Source organism: Melanerpes formicivorus, unplaced genomic scaffold (genome assembly GCF_026170545.1).
Source record: "Melanerpes formicivorus ecotype bairdi unplaced genomic scaffold, bMelFor1.0.p_v2 SCAF_62, whole genome shotgun sequence".
In the NCBI taxonomy this organism is placed as follows: domain Eukaryota; kingdom Metazoa; phylum Chordata; class Aves; order Piciformes; family Picidae; genus Melanerpes; species Melanerpes formicivorus.
In genome coordinates this window covers 3827022-3839379 of record NW_027142414.1, presented here as the reverse complement: position 1 = coordinate 3839379, position 12358 = coordinate 3827022, and the positions used below count along the sequence as shown (strand labels likewise).

Here is a 12358-nt window from a genome sequence, read left to right as displayed (position 1 = left end):
TTTTTATTTTAATTGATTCATGGAAATAGTATCACACGATTTTGCTTACTTCTTTGCTATTTGCTGGTTGTAACCTAATAAATGTTCTCCTAAACTGCATGCTATCATGCTATAAAGAATAATCAGGATTACTGCCTCATTGCTCATCCCTCATGTAAAACCTGCTTTCTTCCCTTGAACTTTCAAAGTTATTGTCCTACACAGACTAAACTAGAAGAATTTTCTTGGTTCTCATCATGCTCAAAAGTAGTAGCTGGGAAGCCTGTGTGTTACTGATGGCTTTAAGCAGTAGTAAGGAACAAAGAGAAAAGTTAAATCCTATTCTATCAGCTTGCAGAATTCTGCATTTTGGCTCTGGGTATTTACTAGGTTGAAGGGTAAAGGAAAGTTTCTTTCCCAAATCCATAGCTGTCACTCTACAGCTTGGAGTGCTGCTGCTGGGCAGAGCTTTGCTTTTCCTACAAGGAGTGAGGAGGGAAAAGTTGCCACTCTAATGCATGACTTGTTCCAAGTCCTGATGTATCAATAACTACGTTGTTTTCTTTGCCTACGTACACACAAGACATAAAACTAAACCCTCTGAAATTATGCTTTGCTATTTATTTTTTCCCCAGAAGAACAGTTATTACTGTCTACTATTAAGTGCCATTTATTTTGAGTAAGTTTATACCTGGAGGACACTAGTGGTGTCCATCCACTATTTTCAAAAAAATATGTGAAAGTGCCAGAATAACCCAACCCAAACCCAGCTCCTCTACCTGTTGCTGAAGAGATGACAATTTGTGTTATGTGTGCCAGTGTTGTCAGATGGAAGAGGTAGAGGTTGTTATAGGCTGAACTAACTGATGAAGGTTGCAAATCCACAGCATCTTCCCAGTATAAAGACGGAAAGGACAACACAACTCCCACCTACAGTGAAAGGGAAGGAACAAATATTAAAGTAACAGATTTGACAATAGCTACATGGGGAACAAATTATATTCTCACTATACAGTTATATTTCATTCCTGCAGTCAATTTAAACCTGTTCATTTACATTCCTAGCTTTAATTCGAAGGGTATAAAAAAACTCACTGAAAAACATTAACCATTTGTGTCCTTCTAGCATGCAGGAAACTCAGAAGCAGTTCCACTGTAATTGCCAGTTCAGGAACACAAAGAAGAAGGCTTAACTTCTGGATTTTGACACACTACAAAGCACATTGAAAAACGTGAGAAGCAAGACCAAGCATTAGTCTGAAAGGCAACCAGGACAAAACCAGCTTTCTTTTGGTGGGTTTCATATTTGTTTGGGGTTTTGTGTGTGTGGTTTTGTTCTGCTTTTCACTCTAGAAGAAACTATAATACAGACTTGTATGAGGAAGAGAAAGAGGCTAAACAGAATAAAGAAGGTAATGAGAGTGAATGTGAAGGAATCAGAAGGCATGAGAGGCCTACTGAGACAAAGGGAAAACGAGGGAAACCAGATGAGTGGGTGCATTTCTCAGTGGGCTTTGTTTGTTTTTTTGAGGTAGTAATCAAGCATGAAAACTAGGAACAGTGACAGAAAAAATTTGAAAGCTAGAACAGCAAAATTAAAGCTAAGACTTGTAATAGCAGCTACATGTAGCCATCTCCTTGTATGTAGAATAGAATAAACCAGGTTGGAAGAGACCTTCAAGATCATCGCGTCCAACCTATCATCCAACACCACCTAATCATTTGACTCACACAAGTGAGCAGATAATGCAGGACTATCCACAGGGCAAAGTACACAGAAATCCACGTTAAAAAATAAGTATTAATATGAAAAAGAAAATTAACCTGCTTACCAAAACATGGAACATATCTACTTCTAAGAGGGATGGAGTGTCCTCCACTTTAAAGTTTGGTAGAAGAACTACAAAATAAAGATGTCAATTATGTTTTTGACATATATTTTCTTCTTTTGGATTGAACTGCAATCAAAATCTGACTTTAGAGCCTCTATCAGTCGAGTGTTTTCACTAAAAAAAAGTGCAAGTCTCAGAACTAAGTACCTAATTTCATTAGCTGCTTACCACTTAGTTAATTGTTTATGCATCTGTTTATCTATTTCCACATACCCAACCAGCTCACAATTTTAATGACTGTATCATCAAAATCCCAAGGTAACAATTTTAATTTGCCTAGCTCTAATCAAGTACACAGTGTTAAAAGCGAAGTCCACAAATATTCACTGCAATACTGCCCCACGAGCTAGCCCAGTACAAAGCCTGTACCACACCTAAGAATCCTATGGAAGAGAAGGTAAGTCAAAAAGTTGGATTCACAAAGGTCACCATGCTGCCCTCAGCAGTAAGAAACATGAAGGGAAGCTATGTGTCTCAAGCTAGCTCCAAGTATCGTAAACAACACTGCAAGCAGCCTTTTGAAAGTACTAAAAGTCTTAATAATTAAGAGACAAATACCTGTTTTGTGGCATTACCTAGCTGTTGTTTAGCACAGAATTTGCTAATTTTGAGCACTGCCAGAAACACATTATTACTCAGATCATTTAGAGATGGTTATCTCCAGACCTAGGAAATCCAGGATTGATGATTTTTTGGGGGACTTCAGTGACACAGGGCTGCGTTAAGAGAACTACTGATGACTTCTATTCAGGCAGCATTAGAGAAACTGAAGTTAGCACTCTTGTCAGTAGTCTAACCTTTGCCTCTATGCTGTACTATTGAGAGTACCATTTTGCAATAGAAACTTCAGCAGCATGCCAGGTAGCCATGAAATGGAATACCATACCTCCTAGAAGACGAACCAGATGTTTCTGTATCAGGACCTGTGGTGATGTTGTTCTCTGAGCAGCTGCAAACTGCACTAATGCTTTAAGGCCACTGTGCTAGAGCGCAAGAGAAAATGGTTGAACAGGAAAAGATGATGTAATTGTGAAATAAAGCTGTAAAAACATCAACTTCTACAAATAGAAAACACACTGATAAATTAATTTAATAGGAATCTCCACGTGTAAGTAGAAACATTATTCCTCCCAAAACGCTCTTTATTTTATCAATCTAAACATTTTGAGAGCTATTCCTCAACAAAGAATGATCTGGATGTCAGCACTTTCAACAAGAAGTTTTTGTATGTGTGGGTATTTTATATTCTATAACACACATTAAAAAATTGGGGGGTTGTTTAAAATGCATTGCATATCTTACTTGCCCATACCTGTCTATTTTGTAGAGATCCAAATAAAGGCTTTCCCTCTGTTTCCAAGAGGTTTTCTTGAAATTAAACAGAAAAAAATAAGTTGCTTTGTTCTACAGAAGCTAACATATCTGTTAGAATACACTTAGTCCAAGATTAACTCAGTATATGTACTTTCTTTTAAAGCTCAACTTTACTCTAGTAAGAGAAATCTCTTGGGAGGGAGGAAATTGTCTTGATAGGTACTGAATGTTTCCCAGATAAATGGTTGTAACAAGCTTTTTAGAAACATTTGGTTTTCATACCTTGGTAACTAGGTACTTAAGAAAACACTTTCATATCAATGATGTTACAATCTATGGACTCAGTCATATTTTAAGTTATCCTCATAAAAATGTTCTCAAACCACTAAGGTATGTTTACAGGGATGCTACACAGCCACGGCTACATTTGACTAGTTTAACAAAAAGTATTTTGAAACAAAATGCCCAAGGTGGAAGAAAATTAAGCTTTCCTCCCCAGGTGCACTGGTTCTGAAGGGTAAAGAAAATAAACCAGTAAAAATAAGAAATCAAATTAACCCAGTTGAGTAAACCAGTATCCACTGGTTTTGTGCTTTAGTCACTTCAGAAATCAATCTGCACATGTCAAGATCTTGAAAATTTATTTTTTTATTGCTTTCCCTGAGAGTTTTCTGGTTGACTGTTTTAGTATGTTAGTTTGGGGTTTTTTTTAGCCTCCAACTTAGCACTTCCATACATTGGTGTAACACAACATGTGGAAGTGCTGAAGAAACATGGGAAAAATCAGTTCTGCATTTTTAGCTCTCTGGCTTTAGGCAATGAAAGCAATTCACACCCCATGCTTTGAACCTCCTCTAAAGATTCCACCAGCAGAGATAGATAAGGTTCCTTGCCCAGGTAGCTTGGCCCCAGGCCCATGAAATGGTTTCAATAATGAGCTTTAAGACTAGATTCAAACCCAGCACACTAGAAGCTATGGAAGCACTTCTGCTTTACAGTTTCATGAAGTGTGTTGTGTTTCTTAGAAGTGGTATGTCCTAAGACAGGTCAGACCATCACAGTGGTCCCTCTGGTTTTATTATCTTGACTTGGTACGGCAACTGAATTATCTATTTCTGACCTACACCTTCAATATCACATCTCTGAGTTAATTGCATTTATACACTTGCTGGCAATTTCATCCCTGACAGCTACAAAGATTGTCTGGGGTTTTGTTTAGGTATCAAATGAAAACATTCTGCACAGCATTAAACGCAATGTTCATAAAGCTTCCAGTTCTCTCCCAACCCATTCGAAATCTCTACTAAAATGTAACACTAGAAAGATGCAATCAGTTTTCATCACCATTTCTGTCTTATCAGAATACTCCCACTTTTTGAACCCTCAAAACTCCAGTTAGGTCAAGTCCACTAAAGATTTAGGGTAGACTACTCTTGTACCTCAACAGCTTCACCAATTCAAAAGGACACACCTGGCAGATAGCATTTATGGAGATGTGCCACTATATGCTCAGTTCCTACAGCCACCATTTCAGACATCTCCTTCCCCAATGGAAAGCCACTACAGATTTATCTACAGCTTCATCTTAATTACACAAACTCCTTCATGTATATTGCACATAAATGAAATGACAATGACTGCTAAATACATGCATTATCTCCAAAATTGCAATCATTTCTGGTCATTATTTTTCCTTCAAAAATATATTCATGCCAGAGAACACTTAGTTTGTTGGTTTTGTTCTGTTTGCTTGTTTCTTTCTCTACCAGGTACCTCCTTAGCAATTTCAGAATACAGAAGACCACATTTCTTCTAATTTCATGACAGTTCTTCAAGCATAGAGATGGAAAGAATTAATGAGAGAAAAGCCTGTTTCATAGATGCTAAATACTTAGCTGTGGAGGAGATACCTGCAGGTCAATGATCTCAGGCAGCCTGAGTATATTCACTGAACATGCTTAATGCTGCAATTAGTATCATGCAACAGGATCGCTGACCTCATTCATACTGGAATTCCATATCTTATTCTATAAACTATCATCTAACAAAAATATCTTATTATTTATAAAATATTATAGATTCCAATTCTATTATAAATGTAACAACATACAATTGACATTCCTGTATTATTGCATAATGTGATGCATTACTATTTATACAATCAAAACACCATTATTTATACAATATTTATACAATGGCATAAAATTATATGAACAACTGTAAGATTTTCAAGTGATGAGAAGGACTAAAGCCGAGTTATGTTTTACCTATACACTGGATGGTGAAAGCACACGTGCTCCAGGTCATCATAGGAATCCGGTCATCAGCTTCATTTGGAGCAACTTTCAGCCCAACTCTATAAATGGTGGTGGCAAAGAGAATAAGCATCTCCTTGATACTGCTGGAGTATTTGGCTCTGTAAAAGCAACCCAAAATAATTTCAGTCTGAATTATTAATCATGCTTATTACTAGTCAATCACTAACAATGTCAAAGTTATGCATCAAAAAATCTTCGCATACAACAGAGGGGAAAAATTTACTAGTTCCCAGTAACACACAAGTAGCTTGACATAACCTCTCAATTTGTAGAGCCTGTTAAGAGCTGCCAGGCTGGAAGGAGTCTGTTTCTCTGTACTGTATTACAATTAATATTAAAAAAATGCAAAAGTCTAAATTAAAGAAAAATATGAGAGAAAAAAGATTCAAGTAAGGAAATGTCATTAAGAACGGGAATGAAAGCATGTCCCTTTTCATAAGTAACTGAAAATGTTTGTAGACTTTTTTTAACACTTAAGGTCCTTTCAACTGACACTGGGTTAGTTTTCTGCAGTCACATGCAGAAAAGTGCCTAAGCAAAACCACCTACAGTTTTAATAGCTTGTGGTTTTTCTGGAGTCACACATGGAGCTTCGTAACAGGAACAGATGACATACACAGTAAGTCTCCAAATCGCTACAGAGGAGACAACTGCACCATAAATTTGGGAGTTTAGCCAAGCTCATACTTAAATACCACACTGTTTAAGTGCATCCAACAGAATCCTTCCCATGAAGATCAGTTATCAAGAAAGAATGGGATTCAACTGACTGAATTGTTGCAAATAGCAGATACATTTAAGTACTTTGCAGAAATATAACTTTGCTTAGAAGTAGCAGAAGTAGAGTACTTATGGCATGATCTAAAAAGAAAACAGACAGCATGGTCCACTTGAAAAAATATCTACCCATTCATGCTGGTTTAGTGGGTGAGTGTTTTTGCCCACTGGAATAAAAACAGACAGAAACCTATTCCTCTAAGTAACCTGTATTACATCATTGCATTCAAAACCAAGTGAAAGCTATCCCTGAGACAAACGTGTATCAGGAAAATTAAGGCAGATGCTAGAGGCATAGGAAGTGACTCAAATCACTGAAGGTGTGGATTAGAAGATTCCAGACTACTTAAGTCTGTATAAAGAACATAAGAACTACCAAAGTGGATTTGACCAAAAAGTCCATCTAGCTCTGTACAGATCTGATACCCAGTGAATTCCTAATGAAAAGTCTAAGTAAGCCCCTATTCCCACCAAAGAAATCATATGCCTTTCCTTCAACACAAATCCTGAAGTATATCTAAGTTATTTTAGGGAGAAAAAGTACAATGCAGAGAACTTCCAGTAACTTACGAGGACTGAACTCCAAAACTAAGGATGGAATGGAATTCCAAAGCTGAGTTCCCCATTCCCTTGCTGGTGAAAGCTGGAAGATTTTGTTTCTCACCTTGGATAAAAAAGAAAAGGGGGGGTGGGTGGGGGGGAACAGAAGATATATAAAAAATAAAAATGTGTTAGTTTTTACAGCACCCTAACAGAAGTTAGGCTTTGTATTTTAAATGGATCTCATCAGCTGGACTGTCTTCTAACCCTCCTCTTGAAGTAGCATTTTCTTCTATTCCCAGAAACATAAGGATTAAAAGTAGTGCTTTGCTGGTGAGGAAAAACAATTTCCTGCTTTATAAGTGCAAATAGCACCTTGATCCTCTGTACCTTTAGTTCTCTGAAACTCATGCATGTTTTCACTTTGGCCCTTTTCATTGAATTTGCTCTTTTTTTTGCTACATCATAGTCCATACAGAAGTTTAACTCTTGAGTGTCAGTTGGTGGCTACCCTCTCCATGTATATATGATTTCTTCTACAGGGAATATGGAAAGAATTTAACAGAAAAGAACAAAAATTCATCTCAGAAAGCACCACAACTTCATCTCCAGATTTATCTGATAGTGTCTTGACCAACAGCAAAATTGTTCTTTATTTGGAGTTTTCTGTTAGTTAAAACACATATTGGTATATTAGAACAGCTTTGAAATCAAGATAACAAACCTTTAGCATTTTTGACACTGTAGCCCGATATCCTGACTGTAATAATCTCCAGCCACCTAGCCAGGGATAGAATTTGAGCTACTGCTTCTGCATCTTCACTGAAAATAGAAACAGAAAACAAGTTTTACTTTAATAGTCAAAGAATCACTTAATCTTTAAAAACAGAGGGCACATTTAGGTCAAAACATATTAACTCAGTATTTGCAAAGTTTTGCTGGCTTTGCAAATTGTGAGCAAACAGAACAAACATTGTTAGGCTAAATTCTCGATCTAGATACTTTATTATCTGATCTCAGCTCTGAAAAACAGACAATCCAAATATGTTTCTTAAAAAATAAACAGACTGCCAAAAGCAGTGTATCTGGCTGAATACCCAAGAAGGAAATAAGCAGTCTTTTATACAGATTAGGAAGCTCATCCCAAGCTTTCCTTCAAAAAGTGAAAGGCACAAATGGCCCTAAAAAGTAACTCTTTCCTGCAGGTGCAGTCTAGTGATTCACCTGTTTATTTTTTGGGCCTGCAAGGGGACGATAGGAATCACAGTATTGCAGAGAGATTTGCAGAGCGGACAGAGATACTCCCCGTTCTCCAAGTCAAATATCTGCTCAACGTGCAGGCGCTGCCGGAAATTCAGCTGCATGGCTTCGAAGTACCTACAACACGCAACAGGAAATGACTAGAAAGAGGAATGATCAAACGTGACATGAAAACTAATGTTCAAATAATTAGAAGTGCTATTATCTAGCAAATGCCCAGCCAAGCCAACAAACAAGTCTTTACCTATGATTTGTAACTCTTTCATGTGCCTAGGTGTGAAAACAAAACCTTTTGAGCATACAGATGAACTTATGCAAAAAATGACAGCAACCTTTCCTTGCCTTTCAGATTCTTCTAAATTTCATTAATGTTTTTACAGACAGTCTTTAACTTGTCTACCCTTCTCTACTCTCACATCTCCAACACAATGAAATGTTGTACCTGATGCCTCTCATATGCAACTTGTTACACTAAGTTCAACACAATGGTTGTACATGGTTTTATTTAATTTCAGGAAAAACTACCAGTAACACTTCATGAATGAATAATCAGCTATTCATGGCAGTGACTGAGTCTCATGATTAGACAATGAAAACTGTAGCCTTTTTTTAACAGGAAGAGAGGATTGAACTATTTTAAACTCAAAAAGAAACTAAGAAATAACTACGATTCCTTTTAGTGGTTTCATGACAATTTTGCCCCCTCAGTGGACGCAAGGAGCTTTCCAATTGCATTAATGCCTCAGTGGTATTATTAGGAACACAAAGATCCAACAATCAAATCTTCTTACCCAGATACAAGCAATTAAATTCAGTACTAATGTTCAAACCGAGTATGTAGAGTCTTAAAAGACAGATATGAAACTAACTGCCACATTAAGGTAATAACTACATTTTTTCCCCTCTAAATCATACATCTTAAGGGGAAAAATAAAAGCCCATTTGTGTAACAGGAGACAGCATGCATGCAGGAACATATGCAGAAGTTCTACTGATTACAGAATATTTAGGAAAGTAATCTGTTACAATCAACCAAAACATACATTTATGTTCCCACAGCTAAACAACTATGGGTTTGCAAGCAACTCCTCTTCCTCATAACACGGCAACTACAGAGGGATCCTATTCATTTGAACTCATACTGTTTAAGACAGTATTTTGCAACATTTTTAGGCTGCACAGATACTCTAGAAAGGTGTGGCAGGCATTGTTTGGAGGAGTATTAGTAAGTTAGAATATCTGTTATGTAATAAATAAAAGACTATACTCAAACCTTCCATGCCATCCTGTATGAGAAGAGCCTGTTGTCCATTTTAATCCCATTTACCCATACAGCAAGTCATCTTTTCTTAAAAAGAGCAAGGGAACTGAGCTCCAATGTTGCACTACTTAGATCTACGCAGATGTAGATGGATCTGCCAAGAGCAGATGCATTATACTCAAAAGAACATACTTCTGTATCATTTTAACGTGTGCACCTACTTATTCTGTACTGATGTTTCATAGCTAAAAAAAAAGATATACACATACATACAGAACAGCAAATGATAAGCACTAGAAGTTTAGTCAGATTTTTTTCAAGTCAAATGGCACAAGTGCAAACAACAAAGCTCAAGAAATACAACAGTAGCTTGCAAGTGTATGACCCAGCTCTGTCCATGTGTTGATTACACTTCAGTGGGGTTGTTTGTGTTACAATACCACACTACTATCTTGCTTAGACTTGCCAGGCTTGAGTCAAATGCAGAGGGTATTGGCTTTGTACTGTAATCATGCAAATGTAGCTGCTATCAGGATGACTTTACTCTGCAAGTAAGGTTACTTAGTCTTTTAATAGTTCAGGTTGCATTCTAATCCAACACACTTGGTCTAAACTGTGGACTCCCTCCAAGAACAGAAATCTAGTGAAGATTTTTAAGCACTGCATCAATTCTTCCTCTTACTTTTTATTAAGAGTTTGTTCACCAATAGGGGAGGAGAAGAAACAATGGTAGATTTAGTCACTCATATTCTATTCTAAATGCATTTAAAGACTCACTAGAGTAAGCTAACTTCATCCTTTAACTATTACCTGGTGACAGACTTTCAGTCAAAACAATGCTGCTATGGAATGCTCACCTGGAAGATCCTATTGGTTCTCACTGGATTGCTCAAATACAAACCTACAAGACAGGGTTTCTTAATTCTTGACCAATTTTAACCCATTTGTTTTATTTGCATAAATTAGTAAGTGCTTAGAGGTTTTTCTTTGGGTCACAGAAGGCACAGAAAATTTTTAATAATGATTTTCTTCATCAGGTGAAAACTTACTTTGTGCCATGTTTCGTTTTTGATGAATACAAATAGTTTTTACTCCTTAATTGAAATAACCAGTTATGTACAGTGTTTTAGTGTGCACTTAGATGCTTTGGAAAACAGACCAATTAAAAAAAAAGAGAAAGAAAAAAAAGGACACATCCTTACTTCTGCCAGCATGCTGCATGCATCACATGACCACAGCTTCCTGTGTGGGTCCCACAAGGTAAGTCAGGGTGCATGAAGAGAGGATCCAGCGTATCTAGAAAGACACAACAAAAAGGACTTCTTGAAAGAACAGAACCAGTATGAACAGAAATAAGCAACAGTATACACAGAACACAACCCTTCAGACCTTATTTTCCCACTACCACACTAAAATCCCATTTGGTTAGAGCTTTTCCAGACCAATACTCCAGCGAAGTCAACTGCAAGACATAGCCCACTTAAACTGCTGAAGGCTTTCCACTAATTATTTTGAAAGAGACAACAAAATTCAAACCCAATTGTAAATTGATTTAAAAAACAGGAAAGGATAAAAAAGGGGGGGGAAATGAAAAAAAAAAATAGGGTTCTTCAGTACTGGAAGAGCTCTGGGGTTATATTTGCTATCATTGAAGTTTTTAATACATCTTCAATTGTATTTGTAATGAAAGAAAGTGGAACTACTAAGATAAGAAAGATAAGACATTTCTCCAACTATTTCCATATATTTTCAAACCATATTAACAGTACTGCTGAATAACAAAGTCAAATCTATCTTTCACTAATCTTGCAGAATTCTTCACAGCAAAACACTGAGAAATCAATGGTGTCTGTGCTACATGTGCACTCAAAGCAAGAGTCTCTTTTCCCCTTCAAGTTATCAAAATAATAGTGAACTAAACAACAGCAGCCCTCTAATCCAAAAACACCCAACCCAATAACTAACAAAACAGAAAAAAACCCCAAATGAACAAACACACACCCCCAAAGCATCATACAAAAACCCTGGTATCCAAATTGCACTGAACATAGAATTCTATCTGACAGCAGCAGAAGCTGCTTTAAATGTAGCGGAGACTGAAATAAGAAAGCTAACACCATGGTATAATGCTAATTTGCCACCATGTGCACTTCTGCTATGGGAACATGCACTTCTGCAGGTCTTCAAGAGCAGGGGAAAGGGGAGGGTAAAGAGGGTTTTAGGACCATTCAGTAGAGAAGTACTACAAATAATAGCCAAACAGTAGCTTCTGGAAAAGGAACTTCATTCTCTTCCTTTTTTCAATTATTTCAATAGCCCAACACATCACTGTAGAAAGCTTCCAAGTGTATATCAGACCAGAAAAGCACACAATTTAATTAGTACTTCAAAGTACCACGCAAGAGAGCAAATAAAAAACCAGATGCAATTAGTACATGGCCTAGATACAAGTTCTATGCAGCAGGCTCAAGATGGCAATTGTCAGTAGTTTGCTATTAGGAAAAAAAGAGAAAATATCAAAAAGGATTCTGTAGGAGTCAGATCTAGGACTTATTAGCATTTGGTTAATAACCCTGAGGAGGAAACACAAAACATCTTAAGTGAAAAACAATTTGGTAAAGGTTGGCAAGCATGATAGAAAACAGTAATATCCTATAGAAATAAGACACAATGCTGAACTTTCCTTTGCTTCAGAATTCTATTTGGTAACATTCAAGGCTGTACTTCCAACACTACAGCAGGGATTATGAACTGCACAAACAGAACTTCAAGCTATTTGCTAGACAGTGATTAAAAAAATAGGACATTGGGTTAATTCTGCTTTACAAGCTGCTCATGAGTCGTCGATATCCTGTTGTAAAACTGGAGAAAACTATCAATGCAATTCTAACTTGTGGTTCATTTCTGTTTTTCATCGGATGATTATCATGTGATCCTTGCTTATATCTTTCTATTTTATTATGTTGCTGCTTATGTTACTTCCTAGACACAAAACCAAATCAAAACTACAAACCCTC

The 12358-nt window shown here is 36.9% G+C and overlaps 1 protein-coding gene across 5 annotated transcripts in view; it reads right to left on the bottom strand.

The window, feature by feature from the left end:
- The window catches only part of UBR1 (ubiquitin protein ligase E3 component n-recognin 1), a 71953-nt gene that overhangs the window by 10665 nt on the left and 48930 nt on the right, over positions 1-12358 (bottom strand). For all 5 annotated transcript variants that reach the window (XM_068162221.1, XM_068162222.1, XM_068162219.1 and 2 more), the window contains exons 31-39: positions 10544-10637; positions 8045-8197; positions 7545-7642; positions 6851-6944; positions 5453-5601; positions 3184-3239; positions 2758-2854; positions 1812-1879; positions 759-909 (exon numbers count right to left, since the gene is read on the bottom strand). In XM_068162221.1, coding sequence (XP_068018322.1) covers positions 759-909; positions 1812-1879; positions 2758-2854; positions 3184-3239; positions 5453-5601; positions 6851-6944; positions 7545-7642; positions 8045-8197; positions 10544-10637 — 960 coding nt within the window. The remainder of the gene's footprint in view (positions 1-758; positions 910-1811; positions 1880-2757; positions 2855-3183; positions 3240-5452; positions 5602-6850; positions 6945-7544; positions 7643-8044; positions 8198-10543; positions 10638-12358) is intronic.